This window comes from Xiphophorus maculatus, chromosome 5 (assembly GCF_002775205.1).
Source record: "Xiphophorus maculatus strain JP 163 A chromosome 5, X_maculatus-5.0-male, whole genome shotgun sequence".
Classification (NCBI taxonomy): domain Eukaryota; kingdom Metazoa; phylum Chordata; class Actinopteri; order Cyprinodontiformes; family Poeciliidae; genus Xiphophorus; species Xiphophorus maculatus.
In genome coordinates, this window is record NC_036447.1 from 14,228,740 (window position 1) to 14,256,507 (window position 27,768).

At 37.5% G+C, this 27,768-nt stretch overlaps 1 protein-coding gene across 3 annotated transcripts; it reads right to left on the reverse strand.

The window, feature by feature from the left end:
• Window positions 1-787: 787 nt before the first annotated feature.
• Window positions 788-27,686, reverse strand: prss12 (protease, serine 12). 3 transcript variants are annotated; one of them, XM_023334456.1, is made up of 14 exons: window positions 27,628-27,686; window positions 27,226-27,459; window positions 23,675-23,813; window positions 22,614-22,786; window positions 21,587-21,737; window positions 20,839-21,017; window positions 20,103-20,244; window positions 19,774-19,994; window positions 15,869-16,010; window positions 11,660-11,865; window positions 10,758-10,836; window positions 9,301-9,423; window positions 3,677-3,972; window positions 788-1,561 (listed from the first exon to the last, which is right to left on the reverse strand). In XM_023334456.1, the coding sequence occupies exons 2-14, from the start codon at window positions 27,383-27,385 to the stop codon at window positions 1,239-1,241; spliced, it is 2,334 nt and encodes a 777-aa protein (XP_023190224.1). In that variant the 5' UTR covers window positions 27,386-27,459; window positions 27,628-27,686; the 3' UTR covers window positions 788-1,238. The 3 variants fall into 3 exon arrangements, with proteins under 3 accessions (XP_023190224.1, XP_023190223.1, XP_005813113.1); XM_023334455.1 differs by having other exon boundaries at window positions 19,795-19,994; window positions 27,226-27,686; XM_005813056.3 differs by having other exon boundaries at window positions 27,226-27,686.
• Window positions 27,687-27,768: the final 82 nt, after the last annotated feature.

Here is a 27,768-nt window from a genome sequence, read left to right on the forward strand (position 1 = left end):
ATTTCCATAAAAACACCTAGATATTAAATATTTAGCGCTGAAATAATTTTAATCAATATTAAAAGCAGAACAAACTAGGTGTGCAAGCAGCTCAGTAATTACGCACATCATAATAGATTGTCATAACTTTAGGCAGGTGAGAAACTTACTTGGTACTTTCTTCCTAAGTGTCTGAGCAAAATGACAGAAAGAATATTTGACTTCAGATACTTTGTGAGCTCTATAGCCATAGACTTCATTATCAGTACTTTTGTGTTGGGTAAACATTTTGCCACACATTGATAGTTGCATTGCAACTATCAAAGCTATGCAACAATATTGTCAAAACTTTAGAAACTGTTGGCTATATTCTGACTTTGATTGTACATATTTTCAATTTTAGACATGGAAAAAAATATTATATATGTTAAAATATTAAAAAATATATTAAAATATCTAGAGTGTGATGAATAAGAAGAGAACACATTATGCCACCTTACAAATGTTTTCCTTTATAGGTACATATTACAATGAAATAATAACAATAAAGAAAGTAAACATTGGTAAAAGAGATACTGACATTAATGTCTTTCTTCAGTAACCAACACTGTAATTACAACACAAGAAGAAAGTGTGGCTGCAAAAAAGAACCACTTAGAAATGCTGTTTAAGTTTGGATAGAGAAATATTGTCTATCTGTGCAAATGTTACACAGCACACAACATCAAACGCAATATATTATTAAACATAAAAGATAAAGGCCTGAGCAATATTAAGACATGAAAGAATATTCTTGCATAAGTTAAAACTGAGAAATTACACAAGACTGAAATGGGGCTTGAAAGCACATTTTTCTGAGTATCACACAGTTAAATTTAAAAAATAGGTCATTTTAGTGCAAGTATGCATATTCATGGACAGACAGATCACTAGATGTTTGGTCCCTTTTTTAAGACAAACTACATAATAATATCAAAAATTACAAGAAGGTCACAATAAAAGCTTGCACACAAAGCATAATTTAAATAATGGATAATTTTACAACAAAAGATATTTCAGCTATGGCATACTCATAAGTGTGAAGAAACTTCAGCATTGTTTTTTCACATTTTTAACCTGAAAATCCTATTTTCACCTTTTCGTCAGGCAATATGTATATTACCATGACAACAGATTGTCATAAGTGAAATGTATTGATGCCCTGTTTTTCATTTGACCAATCGAGTCCTGAGTGGTCACTTCTTTCAGTTTGTCAGCCCTCATCGTGTTTTCTCATCACGTCCGGTTATTTTGCGTATCCATGTGCTAAAGGCAGAGACTTTGGTGTAAACACCAGGGGACTGTTGTGTCCTGCAAGCATGACCCCAGGAAGTGACCCCATAAACCACCCAGCCCCCTCCAGGTCGCTCACACACCAACGGACCTCCACTGTCACCCCGGCAACTGTCCACGCGCCTCTCTGACTGGACGCTCCCGGCGCAGAGCATGCGGCTCGTGAAAGCACTGTGGAAATACTGCTGGCAGTGGCGGCGTGGGAGAAGGGACAGCGTGGCTTGCTGTAGGGTCTTTGAGTATGAACGTCCTGGAAAAAGAGATAGGAGTTAAAGGCTTTTGTGATTTCTGGTAGCATTTGAGTATAAAAAAGAATGGGTTTAGTTCAAAATTCAGTGTAAAGTACGGCTGTTCGTACTATTTCAACATCTGCATTGACAATGTTTTCAAGCAAAATTTCTTATCAAGACAAATTAGTGTCACATTTTTCACAACTGGATCGATTAGCATAGCATCTAAACGCTTTCCATATATGAAAGTCATTCACAAATGTAATTACAATAATCGAATCATAGCAGTACTTCAGTGCTGAACTTTTCAGATACTCTGTCTGGACTCCTGTGGGTTCATTCACATTGGCAGCTAAACGCAACTAGAACTTATGGTGCTGTGTCCAGTTAAAACTTTTTACAATACCTGGGTTCACTTTTAAGAAATGCACTTTTCATGAGCGCTGCAGTGCATCTCGTCACTTAATGCGTTACCTGGTAAATTTAAATCACACTAGACATATTGTGCTGACGTGTGCCAAGACAGGACAAATTACTGAAGTCCAACCTGGGAAACACTGCAAGTGTAGGCTGTTAAACCAAAAATAATAGCCAGATATTTTTGATATACTTAAAAAATAACTTTTAGAATAAGAGTAATGTAACATGAATGTACTACTTGATCTTTTGATACAATAGTAGCATGTACATTTTACGCTCTATATCCCTATTTGCATGCACTATGTAAGAAAAACAAACAAAAGAATGACACATCTGCTTCAGAGACCTCATAAGACTAATATTCCCCAAAATGTGCGTTGTTTAAAATTTAAACACACAAAAGTCACATTTTTAGATCCGCTAATATACAGCTCTGGAAAAAATTAAGAGACCACTGAAAATTATTAGTTTCCCTGATTTTACTTTTTATATGTGTTTGAGTAAAATGATAATCGTTATTTTATTCTATGAACTACTGACAACATGTCTCTGAAATTCAAAGAAAAATTTGCCTTTCATTGGGGTTCAGTGCAGTGGGCGCTTAATTATTTCCAGAGATGTACAGTACATGGCAATGATAGAAATTCACAGAAGCCTTATAGTTGAGCAAAAGTCAATAAAGGGCCACTTGTGCTATTTCAAAAAGCTGTTCAGTTCAGATTATTAATTATGCTAAAGTTCAAATATTATGATTGTCCCATAATTCAGAGTTTGAGAGCAGCATGAACAGGAGCCATCCTGGCTTTGTGGGGTAGCATGGAAACCTGGGATAACTACAACTGCAACAAGTCTCTGTTGAGGAGGCGGCATTGTTTTGTCTTGTCTCAGAGGCCACACACCATCATTAAATATCCATAGCAGCCTTGGCTGGTGAGTGAGTGAGTGTGTGTGGAAAATTGCCTGCATGTCTGATATCAGAGGTGGCAGATAGCCAAAGATAAACAGCTGTAGAAAGTAGACACGAAGCCTTGAGTCAGACACTCACTGCTAAACATCACAGACTCTAAATAGCCTCTATGCCCTCACTTAAGTAAAGCAGTAAAACTTTCCCACCTGTTCACCCCAACATGCATATTTTATCAGTTAGGAATCATACGAGCATTAAGAAGATCAAAAAGCATTTCGATGTGTTGAGTACAAGTTGTTACTGCACAGTAAAAGCGTGACAGTGTGCAGGCCTCTGTGATATGTTTGAGGTGATTAATGACACCAGCATGGAATTTAAAGATCGCTAACAGATGTGTGTGTCTGTGCAAGCAAGCACAGGATGAAGTTGAATGAGTGCAATTTACAAGAGACGTTCATTTCTACCATATCTGGGTTTGCAATAGAAGAGGCTCGAGAATTTTCAGACGACGTTTTTCTTTTCAGGGGCCTCCCACTATTGCAATTATGTCTTTGCGCATAATTAGTGGTTTATTTTGTTTTCATTTATTAATCTATACTTTCAATCAAAAAATTACTTAATACTTCAATTCACATATTACTGTTTCATATCAAACTTTGTTTTTTAGTGAAAATTTTTATTCTGTTCTTGTTATTTTTGATATTTATTTAAATACACAAGATCTAAATAATCTTGTGTATTTGTCATTGTATACGAAGGAACTCGAGACAAACTGTACTACACTTCTACACTTATTCATTAAACTGACCTGTGTCCCCCCAGCCTGTAATGTGACAGTTGCTGGCCTGTTTGAGCACTTTCTCTTTCCTCATGGGCAGGCAGGCGGGAAGGACGTGACGGCTAAACGACACACACTCTCCTGGCGCCTGGCCCACCGCCCCTGGTGACAGGCGAACCAGGGCCAGGTCATAATCGTTGCTGTGGGAGTGGTAGTTCGGGTGCAGGATGATTTGATCAACGCCATACTCCTCTTCATACTCCTCCGGAACAAGGGAGTGGTAGTCCCCCAGTCTGACTTTATACTGCTTGGTGCTGTTTCCATACCTGTGGAAATCAAGAAAGTGTTAGCTTCACATTTTACTTTGTCACCTAAAACTTAAGTGTATTTTCTTGGGAATTTATGTGAGAGAAGAACACTACTATGTGTACAATTGGGAAATAGAAGGAAAACGATCTGTCATTTTGAATATGCACAGTGAAGCATGCAATTTTATTCAGCAAACCTGATTATATATTTCATAGAATAATTTTATTTATATCAGTAGGTCTTTTTAGTTATGCCTCTACCAGATTTGCACAACTAGATACAAAAATGTTTATCCATTATACTCTGCTAAATAGCCCCAGCTGAGTCAGGTTGGATGGAGAGTTTCCAACCTCTTACCAGAATTGATCAGCTTTCTATTAACACAATAGGATTTAGGTCTAACTTTGCTGGGGTCATTCTAAGCGCCATCTATTTTTTCCATCGACTCTGCCAAGCTTCCCCGTCTCTCCTTAAGCAAACCGTTCCCAGAGCATGATGCTGCCACCAGGTATAATGAGGGAGAAAAAAAAACAAAAGTAAAATGTTATCTCCCGTGTTTGCTCTTCCCTTATATGGCTTGTGACAAATATTTAAACAGAAAAACATCTTTCTTTTTGTCATTAGATTAATAGATGACCTGTTGATAAAATCTCTCATGTTAGCTGTTACAACATAGCTCATCTGTTTTTCAGATGAGCTATGAAAACAGCTCATCTGTTAACATGCCATGAACTTAACATGTCATGTTAAGTTCATGGCATGTTGTGGTTGGTATGCTGTAGTTTTATATTCTTGGTAATTTTGAATGATGGATTCAATAGTGCTCTGTCAGCTTTTCACAGCTTGGGATAGTTGATTACCTAACCCTACCAGCTTTAAACTTCTGCATAGCTTAATCCCTGACCTGCCTGCTGTTCCTTGCTCTGTGATGCTGATTGTTCACTAAAGGCCTTCACAGAACAGCTCCATTTAGACTCAGGTTAAGGTGACGTCTGAAGGCAAATGATTACAATGGATTTTATTTAAGGTTTTCAGAAGAGGATGAAGACAAAAGCACCACATTTTTCACATTTTACATGTAAATAAATTGGCAAACCATGGATCTTTTTCTTCCACTTGTCAATTATGCTCTACATTTTGTTCTATCAAATAAAGTCCTACTATAAAGCTGTAGAATGACAAAATGTGAAAAAGCTTAATACATATGAGGACTTTCTCCCTTTGTACATTCTGAAATCACATTTCAACATTTTAGTGCATCTGCCTTTTAGGTAAGTAGGATTGCACACTTTGTAGCTGTACCCCGAGTTAAACAAACCGATTAAATCGCACAAATTTGTTGCTTTGTGCCTGTGCTGGTTTCATGTGACTCATATGTCTATTATCATCATAATGTTCTCAACAGTCACTTTATTTGTAGCTGTCAGGCACGTTTGGCTTTCTCGAAATGAAGTGGCAGAGATGGAGAGAGGAGCAGGGTGAGCCAGGGACAGTGAAGGATGGAAACGAAAGAAGAGACGAGGAATGAAAGGAGCAGGCCTTTAGACGGAGCCAAGTCTCCACTTGTGTCCAGTTACACCCGGCAAAGTGTTTCCGGAAAGATCTCTCAACCAGCGAATGCCAATGTGTTTATGGGGGTGTAGAGACACTACTGGCCAACCGCTTAAGTACATTAAAATTTGCAGACATGTACAATCTTTGGAAAGCTAATAGTGGTTATGGAGTAATAAACGATTCAAGATCCTTTCCTAAAAGCAAATCTACATTTCACTTCACGCTCTTGTTACTGAAAGTATCTCCTCTATTACTGCTGGCAAAAGCTCTTCTGAACAGACACAATGTATAAATAGACTTACTGTGTTGGCTGCATGTGACCACTGACCTCAGATCAGCTTTTACATCTACTATTGCTAGAGGTCTGGTGAAACAATTTTCCAACTTCAGCACAAATGAAACCTATGTTTTGTTGATATGTACAGACTGCTTTTTATTTTCAAATTTATGAGTGTTTGTGTGGTTTAGCTTATTTTAGTTGTTACCGCTCATAGAGGTTGTGACCGAGAGAGGGAGGTCCCTTTTTTAGCCCTTGCACTCTAGCTTGCATACTGAAGAAGACTTTTACAAGTTGTCATTTGTTTGGAGCATGAAAGAGCAACATGTGATCAGACTATCAAGACAAAACACTCCAACAGTTTGATCTTTGCAGACTAAGTATCATGTTAAGAACAAAAGAAAAAAACAAAAAGCTAGAGAGCACAATGAGATTAGAAGTAAGCGTTTCCATGGTGTACCATTAAAGTGTAGCTTTAAGAAAATAGCTACTCTCCTAAACTTGCCCACATCTGCAGAGAAAGCAACACAGTGTTTTCTAAAATGATCAGTATCCCTTAAACTTTTTCAGATTTTATCACTTTGCCATCGGTTTTCTTATAATCTTTGAAGAAAAGTGTCCCCCACAGAATGATATTGATACCATAATGTTATGTTTGCTGTTACCAAACATGATGCAGTGAAGTCAAAAGTCCCTATTTTGGTTTTTGCGCTCTCCTACTTAAATCCTGCAAATGACTGTTGGAAGCTGTTATAGCAAGCTGTCAAGACTGACAGCTTGGAGCATGAAAGAGTAATTTAAGGGCAGGCAAAACAAATAGCTTCAAGAGTTTGACCTCTGAAGGTACTTACAACATTCTTACAAAGAAATGTTCATATTGAGCTGTGACATAGCAAAGAGGGATTTTGATAACATAGAACTGAAGAGTCATGAAATGTGGTAGTAGAGTGGTGAGGCAGACGCAGTGGACCCAAGTTGTGGAGAGTAAATTGTGATTTAATGATGAAAATACAAGATTCCAGGCAGCACAGCGAGAGTAAAAGGTAGGAGCTAATCTCTGGTAGCAACTGGTGTAATAATGACAGGAACAGGCAAGAAGATGGCAGACAAGAAAAAGACCTGACAAGGAACAAGGAACACAGTTAGGATTAAATACACAGGGAGACAATCAGGGGAAACAAGGAACAGGTGTAACCAATCAAGGGGTAGACAGGACAACACAATTTAGGTGTGCTCTTAGCATCTGTGAAGTCACAAAATTGAAAGCCAGAACAATGTCATACCAGTGTTAAATGCAATATAATTTACTCAACACCATGACTCAGTTGGTCAATTATGAAGGTATCCAACACAAAAGCAATACTTAAGGCAATAAGTGTGCAAGCAGCTCAGTAATTACGCACACCATAATAGATTGTATTAACTTTAGACAATGCCTACATGTTTTTTCTCTCCCGTGATGACACTCTCCTGTTAACTTGTTGGGGGGAGTAAAACTCCTCTAAATAAACTACATAATGATTTGTTTAAAGCAAAGGAGAAAAGGACTTATGAATAAGTTAGTGCTGCTATCTGAAACATCTTTACAACTACCTTCTAGAGGTTGAACAACTTCATATTTTTTAAGGTCGACTACATCATGATAATAGTCGAGTCGACGTCGAGTAGTCGCAGTGACATCATGGTGACGTAAGCGCAAAACGCTTCACAACTACTTGGAGGCTTTATCAGCTATATTCACGGCAAATATTGAACCCAGCCTCAGTTTTGTCACGTGATTGCGACTAGTCGACTGGCCCAGAAAAAAGTCAATGCAGAGAAAAGAATTGACTAGTCGATTAATTGGTGCAACCCCTACTACCTTCTACATTTTATATCACACTGGTAAAGATCTGTGAAAAAAAAAAATCTTCTATTTTTAAAGAAACTCCAACATTTGTTTGAGTTAATTTGTTAAAGGAGAAAATAATCCCACATTAAAGAACATATACGTATATACTGTATATTGACTGAAAATCACTGGTCAACCCACTCAGTTTCTAAAAAATAAAAGAAACAGTTACCTTTGACTGAAGATAAAGGTAACTTGACAAGTGATGAGCTTTTAATTCAATTTCAAATTTTATTGAGTACAATTGTAAGCTTACACAGAAACCTATTGTTCACTCTTCAAAATAGGAAAGATAAAAGAACATAGCAACTCGCCTAAGCCAGTTTATATGTACAGTTAAATCATTGCAGTTACCTTAAAATGGTATTAGCCCCCTTAAACTTTTTCACATTTTATCACCTTAATGTCAAAAACCTGAATGTTTTATTTTATGCAAATGTGATGTTCAAAACTTACCTGCTTTAATATTTTTTCTCAGCTTTACTCCTGCTGTGTGTTTTGGTCATCATTATGCTGTTTGCTCATTAACAACACCTCTATTTTCTTATTGCAACTCCTGAAAACAATCAATAGTACTGAATCCAAATCAAGAGTTTCAGATTAAGTTTCTTTCCACTTTATATTTATGCACTACTTTGTTTTCCCTCCACGTGTAATTAAATTTAAATGCTTGATAGTCACTGGTTCTACTCTAATTCAAAAACTTAAAACAACATGAATGAGGTTGGATTACAACCCATGTTTATCTGGTTACCACACGAAAAGGTAGGTTGACCTACCTTGAGGTTGAGAGACTGCTGCAAACAAATTGCAGCAGTTTGTTCTTTTCAGTGTGAGATTAGTGCACTGTAGTAGAAGACATATTTCCTGCAAGGATTTTTATACTTATTCACAATGGAAACCAACAAATGTAAATGTTGCTTAATTTTAATCATTTCAGTCAATGCTGAACTTTTATGAAGTCTCATATATTCTGGGAGTTCAACGTGTCCTTAAATTGCCACACAAATGCTCTTTATGGTGTTTTTTACATTGGAAAGTAAAGAGCTTTTAATGAAAAACATACATCTGACTGTAAATGTAAGTCCAGTTTCTCAGGGAAGAAACTGGACTTGTAAGTGGAAACATCTGATGTGGAAACGTCAAGATTTATAGCAGTGGAGCGTCTCATGTAGCAAGTTGTGGTTCTACGATTAACTGTAACGACCTAACCTGAAACCTAAGGAAACAAAAAATATTTCTCCTAAGATACATCTTAGCATGTACTTTCTAAGCAGTAACTGCAGACTCTGTGGTTAGTCTTCCTAAATCCTTATTTCCTCTTCAGTCATTGTTCAGTGATTAATTTTATGTTTCTGGGACCATGTGAAGGATCCTGAACCACATGTAACCATGCTTTCTTTCACCTATGTTATGCTACAGCCAAATCACCATCAATTATCCTGAAACAGTGTGTTACAGCCTGTGGAGTTAGTTTATTTGAATTTAGGCCTCAGGCATCAACCAAAGGCCAAACATGCTAAAGTCAAAGTATGCAGAATCACTGTCACATTTACCTCAATAGAATTATGTTCAGGACTTTAATAGAAAATAGCAAGCATGATAAAGTGTTTGTTTTTTGACCTTTTGAAGCAGTGTGCGGAGGTTAGGACCCAGCATGTGTCAATGAGAGTCCCACCACAAACCAGCCTCCCATCTCCTCGAGATCCTCGCAAACGAATGGCAGCCTGCCAAGGCCAGCCGCCCCTATAAATACAAACACACCCCCACGCACACACACATTTCCTTATCACTAACAGAGCAACTACACAATTGAAAAAAAAGACAAAGAAATTTGCAGGGTCGCATTTAAGATAAACTGAGTTCCACTTAGGCAATGCAACAAATTAGAATTAAATCGGTGCATGTGGCCATTCCACAGATATATGTATAAACGGAGACACAAACAGAAAGCCATTATAGTAACATGAGCACATGATTCATGTTTGTTTGGAGGGGAAACACTAACATGCCTGTCAGAAAGAGTTCACAAGAGGCAAAGTGAAGTATAAACATGCATTTCTGAACCACAGTAATAAAAAAGACATGAGAAGTTCACTCTGATAGCTGCAGAAATATTGTAGATTTACCATCATCTATGTGCCGTAGGTTTCTCAATGTATTCTGAATAATTCTTTCGATTTTTTAAAATTATATTTGCCTTCATCTTAACTCATTCTACAAAACAATTTTTCTGTTTTACTCTTCCCTACAATACCTAAACTTTTCTGCTTCAGAGTTCAAATTTATTCATTACTTTTAAACAAGTAAATTAATATGTTGTTGTTTTTAGGTTCAAACTGGCAACATAAGTTAGAAGTAAAGGTAGCAATATATTTATATATATATAAATTTATGATGTCCTTGATTCTTTTTTGTTTTTTTGATAGCTGTTTTTATTATTTGAAACAAATGGGGTTGCATCATACAACTGAGGAATTAAGAGGAAAAAAAGGAAATAAGAATAATTCAACAAATCTAGCAAAAGCTTGAGAAAAAAATTCACTTGATATGTGGCAACTGTATGAAAGAGGTAAACTTCAAACGTTAAAAAATAAGTTAATATTAAATAAATCTGATTCTATAGTTGTCCAGATATTCTGACATTCATTGTAAATCATATCTTATTAACTTAAGTAATAATGAATATAACCAGCAAACTCAAACATTCTTCCATATTTTGTTTTAATTTTTCCAAACAAACCCAAAACTATAAAAAAACAACAAACATTACAGCTATTTCCTGACTTCTCCAGGTACCTTGTTAAAAATCTGCCTCCTCTGTTGCAATTAGTTTGATATTTATGAAAGGACAAAGATCCCTCTTCAGGTAAAGGAAATTTCATTCATTGCGCAACTTATTAATTCATCAAAAACTTAGATCGATTTAGCTCTGACCCATAAAACCCAGAGCTGGAAACATATTTTACCTTGTGTTTTACCTGGTATTCATTTGCGGCGTGTAAACTTGAAATGTGGTCATTTTCTCTGACTGGTTCTCTTTGTTCTGTTATTAATCCCATCTGTCCCCTCCATCTTACCTCAGAGAGTTCTCTCCTCCTATGATCCGACGCTGGCGAGTATGTATGAGACGCAGACCACAAATTGAGCTGACAGGATCTGAGAGAGACAAAAGAGGAGCCACTGATTGTGTGTTTGAGCGAATGTGTGGAAAGATGATGATCGCTATACCATAAACTTCAGCTCGGATTTTCCTTTTGTTAAATATTTAGACAGGCAAAAAAAATGAGGTTTGAAATTTACCTTTTAGTACAAAATATGAAGCTGAAATCAATTAGAAATATAATTAATTAGGGCTCCTTTTCGGAGTTTGAACATAATGAATGTTAAAATCTAAGCAGTGAGAAAAACCCTCTAGGCACTGGCTTTAACTATGGGAGTTGTGCAGGCCATACCTAGTTTTGTACAAACTAGCTCTTACTGCATGTGTGGCAGACAGGATGAAACAAAAACATAGATTGACCATTTAACCATCTGGAGGCCTTGCAAAAGTATTTGTGCTCCTTGATATTTTTTTACATTTTGTCTTGGCGTAACAACACATTTTAACATATTTTATTGGGGTTTTATGTTATAGATCAACACAAAATGGGTCAATCATACAGTATATAGCACTGTTCAGTCCATCATCAATAATATGTATAAGATTTTTTTTTACTTTTATTGTGTTCATCTATTAAATAAAACCTTTATAAAATACACCAAGATATTTGTCTTTCCAACATGATAGAACTGGAAAAAATTTAGTTTTTTTCACTCAGAGAATTTCGGCTTTCCGCTGAGCAGATCACCCAGCTAGTTTTCTTCAGCCATGTCTGTGTTTACTGCACAAGACAGAATGGCAGTGTTTCCTAAACACATTACAGTTTCTGTGTAATTCTTCACATAACTCAAATAACTTTATCTTGATAATTTGACTGACCTTTGACCTCTCTGTTGCTGTGCTGTGATTCTCCATAGTCACAGATGACCCCGGCATCCTCGCTGTGGCGGCAGTTGTGCGTGCCGGGCTTCTGTTTGATGCAGTCTGCCAACGAATGCTCCTCACCGTTACACTTCACGTTGTCGACGTGAATGGGACCTGTCCCTTCTCCAAAGTATGCCATCACACGAGCCTTTGCAGCACCCCTGGATAAAACAGACTTCACGAGATATAACAGAAGCCTCTGCAACCAACAAAAAAAGGTTACAAAACAAAAACAGAAATAAAAGAAAACTAAACGATACAATGAGTTGGATGAAATAGTGTGGTATTCCTAGGTTGTGATCCCAACCAGGTTTAACACTTTGACAATTTGATCTAATAGACAATGTGATATCAGGAGCCTTTAGGCTGTGGTTGTGAATGTATGGTCTGTAGCTGTGATTTTAATTAAGATTGAAAAGATAGCTGAAAAAGATTTTCTTATGTTGCACCCCTGGAGTTTGGTGGGTGACAAGTCCTGTAACTCCAGTCATCCATTGGGGATCTGATGTCTCTTACAAAGTCATCTTATTATGCACGTGTGTCTCCGACAGCTCCCCGAGCAATACTTAGCATGCAGAGGGTGAACCTTCATGTCACTTGGAAGAAAGCCTAGAAACTGACATCATGCCTCTTTTGTGGGGTTCTCTAACAGCACACACATGTGTAATTGATAAAGTAGAATAAAATCTGCTTTCGATGGAAACTCCATGCTATCCATTGAACAATGTGGACACCTTTCTTTCCAATAAGCATGTTGGTTAGAACATCTGTTTTAACAGTTGAATGGAGAAGTGAATGATGAAGTCAATGTGAAAATGGGGGTTGATGAGTTGAAGACATCTGTGATAATGCAATAAATTCATGAAGTCTTCTAACCAAAATGAATTAACATCCCACCTTTCATGGAAACAAAAGTGAGTTAAGAAAAGTTTCTACATGATTTACTAGTGTAAAAAATAATAAATGGCAAAAGGGAATGAGACAAAATTCATTTTGGATGCATAAATTTGTGTAGGTTATTATAAAAGATTCTTCAACAACAGAGACCTACATTCTAATACTTACAAATATAGTCGATTTCATCATTCTATCAATCTGTTTTTTCTCTCCATACAGGGTCCTGCAAATATAATTACCGTATGCATAGTAGAAAACTTAAAAATTGGAGTCTATCAAATGTTGTGTGAGGGTTAATCATTTGCAGAAATGCTTTTGAAGTAGATCTCTACAAGTTCATCATATTTGGTGGCTGAGGCTTTTGCCCATGTTTCTTTACAAAATAGCTCAAACTGAATGCAATTATTAGATGGAGAGTGAGCAGCAGTTAGATCTTGTCACAAATTTTCAAATGGATTTAGTACTGGATTTAGCATGGCCAAAAAGTTCATTCTCAATTTCTTCTAATCAGAGGACCATTTTCTGTTTGCTTTTAACAGTGAGTTTTTTCTTGCCACTTTCCATGAATACCACATTTTGTGAAATCCAACTTTTAAAACTCAACTCCAATGTGTTTAGTTAAAAACACGAAGCAATAAAGTGATAAACATTACAATGTGTCTCATCTTGTTCCTTTTTTTATTTAAATATAGGCATAACATTTTTGGTATATATTCCATGTTGATTTGTATTTCACAGAATACTCCAACTTTCAAAATTCCACATAAAAGCATTTTCACATGTATATCAATTCCCTACACGTCAAGATGCAAGTTTACAATGACAGTGTGTGCATATTTTATGCCTTAGTCCCTTTAAAACTACTTTCCTTACATCTAGGGACCTCTGTGTAATAAGCTGTCACCACACCCAGCATGACACAAAGGGCAGAAACTAACATGGCTGTTATACACCTTCAGCTTTTTGCCTTTAATTCTTCCAGAGTTATGCTCTCCAGATGTTGTATTGGAAAAGAATATGTCACAGCAGAGTGTAGCTGAGAGTCCTTTTTTTTCTTTTAATGAGTCAGGAAAAATCAAAACCTTTTGTTTTTATTCTGTTTTCCATTGCTGTATCTTCGTTTCTGTAAAGGAACAAAGATGCTTCACAAGTAAGCAAAATTATAATATTAGTCATTTGTTAGTCCTGGCAGTTTCTACAGTGCTTTTTTGTCACACGTTTGACCTCATCAAGCAACACAGATAAACATAACCTGATTAAATAAAAATAACAACATTTCAAAAGCTGAGTACATTTTTAAGGGAAAATGCCCATTAAAACCATCTATGTGCTTAATTAGACACTAACTTGTCCCCCCTCTCCTGATCCCCATGGCCATTAGCTGTTAGGCAGAAAAATAATGATACAAATTAAACCAGTATGTCCATTTCTGAATGAATAAAAAAATAGACATATTTATGATAAGGTTTTGGATAGACCTAGTCAAAGTCCGGACTTAAAGTTGACTGAAATGCTGTGGCATAGACATAAACATGCCAATCCATCTTGCACTCCCTTAAATATGGCCAAATGAAAACAATTCTCAAATAGGATTCATCAACAGCAATATGGAAGACTTATCACCACTCAGAACAAACACTTTGTGAATGTTGTTGCCACCACATTGGTTCACACAAGCATTTACTAAGTTTAGAGGGCAATTATTAGCATATAGAAAGCTTCAGAAAAAAAAATAATATATCATCCTAATTTAATATTAGTTGAAGATTTTTTTCTGCTGACTTGCCTTTAACTCAGTGTGAACTATCCATTTTCTTTTGCTTATTCTGTGGCCAGCTTGAGGGGCCAGCAGCCTGGCAGCAAAGGCCAGACTTCACTCTCCCGAGCCATTTGGTCCAGCTCCCAAGTGACCCGAGTGGGAATGCCTTGGGATTCTCATTGCATTCTCTTCAGCTGGACTGGGAATGCTTGTTGATTTCCAAGGGATTCCCAGTCCAGCTGAAAACCATGGTTCTTCCGGCATGCCCTGGAAGCAGCTCTAGTAAGCCCTAACTCACCAAGGAGGCATCCTAATCAGATACCAAGCACCCCTCAACTGGCTTGTCTTAACAAGGACAAGCAGTGGTTCTACTCTCAGTGCTTAGATGGCTTGCCTGTAACTCAGCAAGAACTACTGTGAGGATATTTGTGATCGAGTTTGAAGTGGAAAAAACATTCCAGACAAAGAAACATAAGCCACATGCCAGATCTAAAAGGTGCTGATGGATTGTGCAAAAAGAGTAGGGAGTCTGAATTCACTTAGCTGAGCCTAATGTAAAAAGTGATGATGTTCCAAAGCCACAAAATCAAACTAAGTATTTCTCCAGAATTTGAACCTATTTCCAACATCCTGATCTTGACCACAACTGCAAATTAAAGGTTTAAGAAAATGCTATAAGATTTAGATGACTATCAAAGACGATATCTTGCTGCAACGCGTGCTGTTCCCATTTAATGTAGATTAGCTGCTTTATGCATCTTGGATAAGTGGAAATGTACTACTAAAGAGGATCAAAGTAAAAATAGTTTTTTGTATATTTAAAGGCTCCGATCTAATGTTATTGAAATAATGAAATTATGAATGAAGTTAAACTGCATATAATTACATGTCTGTATTATTTTTTCTGTAAATATTAAAGCCACAACATTTACAAATTATCAAAACAAATAGTATAAATACAAAGATTTTACTTGCTTGTTCTTTAATGTCTTCTTAGCAAAATCCGTTCTACTGTCCAACTATACTACAGTTATTCTGCAACAAAATACCACATTTGGTATAAATTTGTAGGAAATATATTTCCTACAAATTTATTTGCAAATTTTTGCATCATTGGCAATAGTACCCATATTCAAGTTTGTATTTCTTTGAGAACTGCTAGTTCAGCCTAAGCAGATTACGGTACTCATTGCTACTCTGGCTTGTGGAGGCAGGAAAATTGTTAAACTGAGCATTTGCAAATACTAACTGAGAGTTAGAGGCAGGTTTTAAAGACCTACCTCTTTGTAGGTCTTTAAAACCCAACAAAATAAGGAGCCTAATGCATTTTTGTCACAGGTCAGGCTGGAATTTTACATATTTAAGTGCTGTGTGTGACACTGACACTTCCAAACGACAAGCAATATATCTTACTTGAGTAAACCACAGGGGATTTCATGATATGCTGTTTATAGCCTTGTTTCTAGAAGTACAAAGCTGTCATAGAGGCAATTTCCAAATATCAATACCTGTAGCCCAGCTGCCTACACACCACCTCAGCATCTTGATCAGTCCATCCATCATCACAGACAGTCCCCCATTGTCCAGACAGAAAGAGCTCAACCCGACCTTCCCTGGAGCTTTCCCCTCCCACAAGCCGCACAGGGATACCTGGAAAAAGGACACAAAGCAGCTCTATTAAATCTAGACTGATTTATGACCAAATATGAAAAGACTTTAGACGGTTTTAGAAAACTGTACAAGGTATTGTAAGGACAGGATTTCCAGTAAGGAACCCAGTATTTTCACACTTAAGAAGCACTTTGGTGATAGCAGGAAAAATAGTTCTGCTGACATGAAACAGTTTCTACATTTGCCTTAATTTAGGCTGTGACAATGATAAAGATTCATTTCTACTTGCCGAAAACACTCCAAACAGAGTTTGGGAAGGTTTAAACGAACTACTCATGCATTCCTGACAAACCTGATCCTCCGGGCAGAATGTTTCTGTAAAGGCAGCTTGAGCTAACACGTACTTTACAGGGTAGTAGTTGGCACACCTGTCTGTCTTCTTACAGAAATGTTAATTGTGTGTGTGAGCATGGAATGGGAAACTCCCAAAGTCTTTTCAGTCTGTGACGAGTATTTATTTTCCTTTGCTCTCTGCTCTTTCTTCGATCTGTCTTGTTCTGTCTCTCTCAAAAGTTATTGACACACATGCACAAACACACCGTCTTTCACATCAGTCAGAGTTTTATGTTGACTGTTACTGGGTCAGCACACTTGCTCAAACATATGCACGTACATTGATGCCATCTGAGTAGACACTAATGGGTTTTCCGTGTGGAGATTTAACCTATCCGTTTACACTCTTACTAAGTCTAAGTTTGGACAGACGTTCTGATGTTTGCTTTGAGAAGAAATAGGTTGTGAGAATGTTTTAAAGCTATTGAACATGTGCAAGCTGGATGTCGCAGACAGTAAGTTCAAGGATAACACAAACTTTCTCTTTGCAGCCTTCATCATAACTGCAACAGAGTTTAACATTTAAAAAAAATCTCAGAGAACAATAGGGGTGAGAGATTAAAGCTGAGGAGAAATGTTTGCTTCTCAGTCAGTCCTGGTGAATGAGGAAATTCTGATGTGCTCCTGCTCAGAAACAGAAACACTTCTGTTGCTATTAACTAACACAAACACACATTCATTTGTGTTTCCATCATCTACTAACTTAAGACACTTCCCAAAAGATGTGATCCTCTCTGTTAATTTGATAGCAATCACATTTATTAAGAACAAGCAATGACAGAGAGCTCTCTCATAGCTTGTTTTAACTTAATGCTGTTGAGGAAAATATTGTAGATCATACAAAGAAACCTTTCTGAGTCACAAATATGAATATTGCACAGATTTAGCAGTAAGTGAATTTGCTATATTATTAACTCTATTTCAAATCATGAACAAATGAAATACTGTAAATGCTTGAAACCTTGACCTTAGATGTACTAAAGATTTGCCGAATATCCTGAATAACTGGGTTTGTGCCTGGAAAATAACCTATTTAAAATAAATCTAAATTCCAAGAGTAATTAAATTGTGTTTAAAATTTTGAGTAAATATTAATGAGACTTGTTGCCATGATGAGTGTAAGCTTACTTCTGACTATGTGTCTCAACATCAGTGTAAAAGTGACTGAAACACCCAAAATACAAAAGAGTGCCACCATTCAGAAACTGATCAAGCTGAAATTATTGAACCACACTTTCTCCTTAGCAGTATTTCAGAAATGAAACATTCCCAAAAATGAATTCAACAAAATACAATATACTGAACTTTGTTTAACCCTCTCTCCACTGTATGTAGGCTCTATAAGTCACAATCTACTGTACCTCTACACACCACCAACACAAAGCACCGATGTTCCCACAAAACTCTGTGTTATGATTTCTAACAAGGGTGAAAGAAGGAGAGAGTTCATAGCACTGCCTGGTTGATCTGCTGTTAATTCATTTCCAAAATAAACCCAGACAAATCTCCCTTGGCATGCTAGGAGGGGAAGGAGAAAGCTGTACACATACCAACAAACACTGAAACATAAATATACTCACATACATATTGCACTTCTAAAACACATATTCAGTGGGGGTTTGTGGGAAGAAGCAGTTTTTCTGATTCTTTCCCAACATTACCCCCTAAAACCACATACTGAAAACGCCATCTCTCTCCCTTTGAGCTTCATTATACTTTCCTATAGAACAGCCATGTGAAATCTAAATTTACTTTCTTATATTCCTTTCTAGTCTTATCACAACTTTATGGTGCCAGAAAGTTGCAGTCACAAATATGATTAATAATGCTACATTCAACATTTCTCTTTGTTTAGCTGCTTATGATACGTAAGCCTCTTCTGATAAAGAGTTGCAACTACCGTACATGATGACAAAGCTGCTCCAGTATGTTGTAGAATAACACTGGTGCCGGGTACAATTTTATCTTTTTAGTCTGATGTGTGGAAACTCTGTGTATTACCTATTTAACATTTGCAATGAGTAGGTCTAGTAAAGTGATTTCTCAAGGAGCGCTGAGAACGGTGAAGTGAAACCAGAGACTGCAGCGATTACGATTAATGACCTCTCCTTCCTTGGGTCACATTGAGAATGTTGCCTTTCCTCTAAGTAATCTGAAATCTAATTGTCTGCAGGTTCAGTTTGGTAAAGATCTTAGATCAGATCAGCTTGTGTTTTCTTTTCCAGTAAACTGCCTACGAGCAGATGATCCGGATTAATGCTAACAATCAATAATATGTTAGTGACAAAAAATGCTTATAAACTGGAGTTGTACAACTAGAGATACATTTATTCATTTCTTTGCAAAAGTTTGACTTTTTTAAGTTTGTTCTGACATAGTTACTAACATCAATGTAGCATACTGTATTGAAATCTAATTTGACAAATAAAAGTACTAGTGTACAATTTCATGGACAAGAAGTTTTTTTTTTTACATGGATTTTAAAATTGTTGAATGCTCTTGTTTTCATTCTCTTATACTCTGACATCCCTCAGTAAAATGCAGCAGTGAAAAACTAATGCTGTAGATCACCCTAAACACACCATATCCCATTGCTTTCATATGTAGCATGAGAAAGCAACGTCATGATTTGGGGATAGAATAGAATTACTTTATTCATCCGAGCAGGGAAATTATTTCGCAGTTACAGCAGCATAGAGACAAGACACACAACAACCACCACTGAGTAGTAATTGTAGACAAAATAAAAATAAAATATAATATGCTGTCAATATAAAAAGCAACTTAGAGCTTAGATGCTTTTTTCAAATGCACAGCATATTTTGGAGATTTGTGAAAAAATATAAAAACTGTGTGTCATTTTTCTTCTTTTTTTGTTAAAGAAAGTAGCATGTTAAAAATACTAAAAGGCTGAGGACTGCACTTTCTTGTAGCCTATTGGTTATTCAACATGTACTCTTTTAAGCAGCCGACACATATAAGATGAAAAACTAATGACCTAAAACAATTCATTCCTTTTAACTTGTTGAAAACTGATGTGGATTTGAAAAAGGCATTTTAATGGTCCCTAAAATATTACAAAACTCTCAGTTTTTTCTGTGCAAATAAAAATTTTTGAGACACACCATCATCATTTCTTGAAAGAAAATACTTGTTCAGCAACACCTTTATGGAAACCACTGCCATGCCGGAGTTGTAAATTAACTTAAACTTCTTCATAAAGTCATCAATAATATACTACTTTCATGTATGTTAATATAATGACACTAATGTGTTTAGTTGGATTTCAGCTGGTTTCAGCTATAGTTGGCAAGATCTAATCACAATCGCAAGAATTCAGAAAACTTTCCTGCACCCTTCCATGCCAAAAATAAGTTATGCATGACAGTGAGATAAAATACTTTCTTACTAGCTGGCGGACTGTCTGCACCTTGTTCAGAGCTGCAGGCGATGTTAACATCTTCGTGGTGTGCGCAGTCATGGCGGAGCCACTCCCTTCTGTTGCACAACAATAGACTGGGTTCTTTTCCTGTGCAGCTCACATCGTCCAAAAGGATTGGACCTGACCCAACCCCAAACCGTGGAACTGGGTTCATGTCGAGGCCTTCAGAAGGGAGCGTCTCGCCCACCCTGCCATGTAATATATAGGTCATACATCCACAATTAAAACCATATTTAAATGATTTGATTTGATTTGATTTAAATCATAAGTGAGACTAAATAAATATGTCAAATTACCTGTAACCAAGCTGTCTACACACAACTTGAGTGTTTGACTCTGTCCAACCATCGTCACACACCGTCCCCCACTGACCATGGTAGAAGATTTCTAAACGTCCCTCGTGGCTTCCAGCTCCCCCAGCCAACCTGATGGTACCATCTGTCGAGATGGAAAGACAAAAGAGTAAAGCGCTCGTGTTGATTATAGTTTTGCATTTTTTGAAGACTTTACTTGTTTCATGTTAAAGATGGTCGTAGATGTACTTTTTAGATGGGAAATACCAAAGTCGAAAACACAGAAAGAATACAAAGAATTCAAATACCTACGAAGCAGGACACAAAATAAAATAAATCCCATAAATTCAACGCATAAAAAAACAAAAAGGACATGAATGCATTTGTGCTTTCAGTCCAGCAAAATGTTGTATTTCTTGATGTGATTTTTATTTAGTTATTCTACTAACTTTGCAGATTTTTGTACTCTGATTCCATGATTTTTTGTGAATTATTTTGTTGGGATCAACACTTTTTTATTCTAGATATCAGGTTGTTTATCTTTTTTTTTTGTTGAACTAATATGTACGGCCATATTTTCTCTTACACCCTCACCTGTCAAGTCAAAATTATCCCTAAAGGTTTGATAGACTGTGAGTAAATGTTTCAACAGGAAGAGGTGTAGCTTCACATGAAAGTTCAGCTATCATGACAAATGTCAGTTTATTGATCACTTTTGAATGGGAATCTGCTGATTTACCTGTAAGAGGACTGCAGGACACTCCAGCATCCTCAGAGTGCAGACAGTTGTGCTCTCCCCAGGCACTTTTTGGACACTGCTCCAAAGTGAGCTCATTGCCTGAGCAGCGCACCTCGTCCAACCAGACGCGGCCTGTACCTTTGCCAAAATGTGCTTGGCTCCAAGCTCTCGCAACTCCACTGAAAAGAAAACACAATGTCCAGAAAATAAATGGTTTGCCCTGCAGTAACTCTAATGCGGTGCAAAATTGATGTGGAGACAAATAGTGCCTCACAAGGTTTAAGTATGATACAGCTCATATTTAAACTGTATGGCACAGTCATTGTGCATTTTAGATTTTTAAACAAAAAAATTAATTGTCACATAAGATTGTGTAAATCACAACCATTGCGGCACATTTGCAGAGAATATAGAATTGCTAAATATGCATAACTCCATGGTGCGAGAATCCATGCAGGAACAATGAGACTGATTCACTGTTTGACTCCCAGATGTTCTTTACTCCTCACTCCTCTCTCTGTGTCTGAATGGAAAGAATACTTGTCATACTTTCAGAGGCGCATGGAGAGAAAGATGGCTCACCACCCACATTTATTCTGCTTCATTTTCCTTCTGTCATACGTATTCCTCAATACTCAAAATGTGCATTCCTATCTATAGCAGTGCAATTTGTTAGTAAAGGTTCTGGATTAAAATAAATAAATAAAAAACACATAATTTGTTTGTGTGTGTGTTGCCTTACTTTTACCTCAACCCCAGCTGTCGACACACCACCTCTGCATCATTGTCGTCCCACTGGTCATCACATATGGAACCCCACTGTCCTGCGTGAAAGACCTCAACCCTGCCTTCTGACTCTGATTGACGTCCAACCAACCGTAAAGGAAGGGTCCCAACCACTAATGTGCACACAAAATGAAGTTCACAATTTTACACACATCTTTATACCAGGATCTTTGTATCTTGACTCATTAGTATCTTGACTCTTTATGAAAGCATACACACTTGGACTTTTGTTGATTTTGCTATATAAAACCCAGAATTGGGGATATATTTTATTGGGATTTTAATTGATAGACATACACAAATTAGCACAAAATTGTTAAATGAAAGTATGCTGAAAAAGGGTGGGAGGTGGCACATTAGACAGGTTAGGGATAAAGTTCTGGGTTACAAAACTACTGACAAAGTGTAAAACATCACACAGTTAACAGTGAAAATTGAATGTTATATGACACAAGTAACAACTTACCAATACATAGCTGTCTTCCTAAACTAATAACTGGCTAAGAAGAGCATTCAATAAAGAAGCAGCCAAGAGATCTGTGGTAAATTAGGTCAATTAGGAGGATCATGGGCGTCACAATAATTCTGTGTAAACGGGACGTGTCCCCCTTATATTAGAAAAATATTCAGTTGGACCCATCCGCCAGTAGCCTGGCCATTGCCTTCCTGTGCAACTGTGCTCAAAAAAAGTTTTAGCACTTTGCGTGTGTGTGTGTGTGAGTATTTGAGGAGGCATACTTTAGCATGCACCAGGTTATGCAGGTCTATCAGATAAAGTCCAAATAAAATGCATTGAACTGTGAAGTTGTATGGACATAAAATGAGAAAAACGTTGTGTGAATACTTTTGCAAGGACCGGTCAATCCTAAGGATTATTATTGAGTATTTTAGAACTGTGAGGCTTTGCTGGTTTTTCAGACCTACTTTTATTCAAGCAAACATCGATACATCAATCCCAGAATCATTCCTAACACATGAGGCAGGCCTACCCCTCTGTTGGGTGCAGGTAACCGCTGCAGCCAGAGAACACTCCTCGCCCTTCCAGGTAGTTTTGGGACACTGGAGCAGGTCTGGCTCTTCTCCCTGACAATGAACCGCCAACCAGTGAAGCCTGGCTTGTTGGCGGCGAAACAAAGGAACTGCACGAGCAAGACCAGACACCCTAAGAGGAGATTGTTGGGCACATAGGTTATTTGTGCAAAACAAAACTAACATCAGTAGCTTCGATTGGACTTTTTAAATGCTAAACAATTATATGTATAAAAAATTTATTTCTTGCTATGTGATAAGAAATCAATTGGAAATTCAGTAAGTCCATCCCGACATTAGGTTTACAGGCCTCTAGGAACTGGTTGCTGTAATCCTCAGTTTTCAGTTTGCTCACCAGCAGCTTTCAATAACTTAGCATGGGAAAGTCATGAGCGAGACTTCCAGCCATTATATATGGCTGACATTTGCCCTCCCTCCTTTTGACTGTGTGCTTTCATTGACTTCTGTGTGAATGCACAGATGCTGCACAGACCTGCATTCGTATCAGAATGCGGGTCTGTGCTGGTGTTAGTGACAGCATGTGTAGCAAGCATATAGAGTGACTGTGTTTTCCAGGGAAAGCAGATTCCTCATTTGAGCAAGTATGCCCCATATTATGAACACAGCTGATATGAATAACTGCTTTACAAGCTCCCCCAAGACCTTTCTCTGGCATAGCTATACCTCATAGTTTGAACCACGAGACAAGTCGCACGCAAAGGTCGGCTGGGGAAAGGCGTGAGCTTGCAGCAATGTAAATAACTGAGCTAATTAAATACCTAAGGGGAAAAAGGGCAAAGGGATGTAAAGGTCATAAAAGAAAAGTACACACACTTTGGAAAGAAATGAGAACAGTTCCTAGAATATATGCCTGATGAGTTGCTAACAGCAGCCCCAGCTTGAGAATTTCTAACAGATGACAGATATTGATTCCCCCTTTGCACCTGTGTTTGAACACATATGTGGGAAGACAAAGCAGCAAACGGATACAAGTGAATGCATGCATGCTGCTGGCTCTCACCCCTCGTCCAGCTGTCTGCAGACCACTCCGGCATCTTCGTCCTCCCAGTCGTTGCCACAAACGGACCCCCAAACTCCTCCCAGATACACTTCTACCCTGCCATCCAGCTTGGAGCGACCTCCTTGCAGACGGACTGAGCCTGGGGTGGAGAAAAAAATATGAGAAAAAAAATTGTGCAAAGTTAGAAAACCGTTAACAACAAGGTGCGTGATAAGTGTGGAGACATTAAGGTTCAGTAAATGAACCTTAATGTATCCTCACAGTAGTTCTTGCATACACAGGAATGAGACACCTATAAAGATTACTGTTCTGTACGCGAAAAAAAAATTAGCTTATCTCATGTGCTTGCCATGCCACAACTTCTCCACAAAAAAAGCTAAAGTAATAACTGTTTGTTGCAAAACTTCAACAAGACAAGAAAAACAAGCTTGATTGATTTTTGAGTATTTCATACAAGAGTAAAAAGGCAAGACAAAGACAGAACAGAGGCATGTGAGTTTGTCCTGGCAACTTAAAATGACTCACGATTGTGCAATTGTGAGTGATCTTTATGTATCATAATTCACTTTTGAAAGCACAGGCGTCATGTTGTCTTGTTAGCGTGAACGCTGTAGGCATCGCCACTTAAATATTTCTGCGTAATTTGTGTTATTTCAACCATTCAACTTTTATTATATTCTGCTTATTCGGGACATTATAACCGTCTTTTCATATTGACCTCTTATGAAATATTCAGCTTTCTGTAATCATCTCCAGCCCCTTAGAAATGAATGGAACATTCCATAATTTATTTTAAATTCAGCTACAACTGTTGCACTCTTTCACAGGTATCTACTTCCACATACTTTCAGACAGAAATACATTTCAAATTTCTAAGTGTAGTCACAGCAGCACTACGGCTCAAAGGAAAGCTCTCCAAAGGGTTGTGAATACAGCCCAAAAAATCATTGGCTGCCCTCTCCCCTCACTGGAGGACCTGCACAGCAACCGCTGTCTAAGAAAAGCACAACACATCACAAAGGACACTTCTCACCCCGGACATTCTCTGTTCACACTGCTGCCTTCAGGCAGAAGATACAGAGCAATCAGAACAAGAACCAATCGTCTCAGAGACAGTTTCTACCCGATAGCAATAACAAACCTAAATGCAATCAAAAACAACCATTAATCATCATAAATGATGTATGTGAGAATGTGGCTGTTCTTATATTTTTTTTTTTTTTTGCCAGTTGTTTGTTGATTCTTGCGTTGTGTGTGAATTGTGAGACAGTTATTTTTTGTTTTTGGGCATGTGCACTGACTGATGGCACCCTTTGAATTTCGTTGTCCTTGTGACAATGACAATAAAGATTTATCTTATCTTATCTTAACCTTCAACTACTCCTGTTTATTTCAGCTTTTTTATATCTTTTACAGGTTTTATGAAATCACTCTTCAAGTTTTTGTTTGCATTATGCTCAGTCTTCAGAAAAACCCCCCCCCAAAAAAAAAACAATGGCTCTTTAGCTCTGAGGATTCCAATAAAATCCTTCCAACCCTTAGGCCAAATCAAAATTCATCCCTCCTTTCAACCCTGATTCCAAACTTCTTCCAATACACCATAACACCATAATACACCGTAACTCCTCCACTCCTTTTAACTCAGCTGGCTTTAGCTTTTTAGCTCATAAACTATTGTTATTGCATTTATAATACTCTTTGGGTGGGATTTTTGCATTGACCAAAAGTTTTCACTCCTCTTCTAGTTTTTCTATTTGCGTTTTACAGACTTTATTTTGCTGCTTCAGCCTATGTCTTCCATTCTTGGAAGTCTTCTGAAGTTGACTTCAAATGCTTCTCCAATTCTCACTAAAAATATTCAGCTTACAGCATTTACATTGCATTTTTGCAGGAAATGAACATTTTTCTGGTTTGATACTGCTCTACAAATTTGATTTCATGCAGAATTTAGGGAAAATACATTATGGTAGTATGTTTTTAAATGGACCTACGTCCTTTTATGAAGTGCATAAACTGACTTTTATTTCATCCTTTTCAAAAACAATAATACAAAATAAATACACTTTATTTGTAGTAAAAAAATATTGTTTTGGTAAACTATTAGTAGTACTTTGTCACAGCACTGCATACTTTAATGGAAAAAATATAAGCTTTCTGTAGAACATTGTTAATATAAATGCCTTTAGCACATTTAGATAAATGCAGATCTTGTACAAATGATATGTTAATATTACAAAGAAAAACTAAGAACTATTGTCTTTTTTTTGATCATGTAGAAGCTGATATGGTATAGTACAGTACACTGCACATATTATTTCTTTAGCTAGTATTTTTTGCATGCTTGTTCTTCAAATGTGTGTCTTTCTATCTTTCTCCCTTTTAATATGGATGACTTGAACAGCCAAGTACTGTATGTAGATCTGCTAAAATAGCCAATGGATGAATGAATGACAAGAAAAAACCTGGTACCTTGCAGCAAAAAGGATCAGGGCTTGGGCTCTTTCTGCTTGCAATTTGCATATCTTGCCTATGAATTTTACACTTTATTTGAAGGAGTAAAGAGGTACAATCCAAGCTGCTTGAGGTCCAGTATATGGTGAGCTATGTCATAAACTTCTGCTGGTTCACTGTGTTTTATCAAGTCCAAAGTCAGCCCTGTTGAACGAACCTGGGCTTTTTCAAGACGACGATGATGCAATAGTTCAATCTAAAGGAGCCACAAATGAGTTCTAACATACTGTACAGCACATATAGTTTATTTTTTGACAACTGAATTTAGGTCTCAGATCTCATAAATAAGCCATTATGTTGCAAATTAACAAAAGTCAACACTTCTGTACATGCCACTTTCTGCGTAATGAATCTCTACAAATGAGTTTCGCCTTTTGAATTATTGAGATAAGTTAACATTTTGACATTCAAATTTATTGACATGTACATTCCAGATCTTTTCTTTATTAAGAACAAATAAGGTGTTTTTAATCATAAATTAAGATGATACAATGTGTATGGGTATGCCTGTGCTGACACAACACCAATAAACTGGGTAGGGAGGTAAAGGTGTGACTCTTTTTGCTTTCTGCAGATCTGAACTTGCTGCAGAGAAAACTCTGTCAGAGGCTTCCCTCGTTTTGTAACACAGAAAACAAAAAACGCCTCAAATAGAGACACTGCTTAAGTATTCATTAAGCTATAAAAAATTCAAAGATGCATGGTTTGCTGTCGCCATTTTTCAGTAACAAACCACATTCTTCCACCTAAACAACACATTTATTAATTATCATTGCTACTACGCAAATAAATAGTACACGTGCAGTCCTAAAGGACGCCCCGCAGGCACTGCGCTGTACACCGCTGGAAAACATCTGCAGACTCCTCTCTCCATCAGCTCAAAATTACCAACACAAAACAGAATAGAAGGTGTCTTTTCTTTTCTTAGAAGGTGCATCAATTTTTAAATAATTAATCAGATTACTTGAATTATGCGTGTTTACGTCTGCTGGTCATGTCACACAAAAAAGCATTTAATTGGCAATAAGCTGCATGTTTACCATGTTTACAGTCGCAGTACCCCCAGTCAACTCTGCCTTTGTAGTTCCTAAAAAAGCACCAGGGACGGATCCTGCCGTCCGGGTTGCGGCAGTGGTTGTGCTCTCCTATCCCTTTGCCCGGATAGCGCTCTTTGAATCCGGCCACTTCCGTCCAGTTCATGCACCGGCTGGCGGACTCGGTCACGTCGATGGCTCCCCGGTATGAACCATCCTTCCCCCGGCTCCGTGCGCAGTCTGTGAACGGCAGGATGAATGAGGGGAGGCTGCTGGAATAACAGTCGCTCGCAAACACAAACACGACCACTGAGGCAAGAAACGCCGCACTCATGTTAGGTCTGTGAGCAGAACAGCTGATATCGGCGGAGATCTAATGCACTCATCAGCTGACGGGTTCCCACTCACCCAGTCAGCTTCAGCGCTTTGCACTGGGAAGAGAGTGTAAGAGGAAAACGACCAGGATGGATCCTTTTTGCGTGGGCTGATGGGGAGGAAACTCACCGAGGGGAAAAAAGGGATTAACGTCAGTGATTAATCGAATAAGTT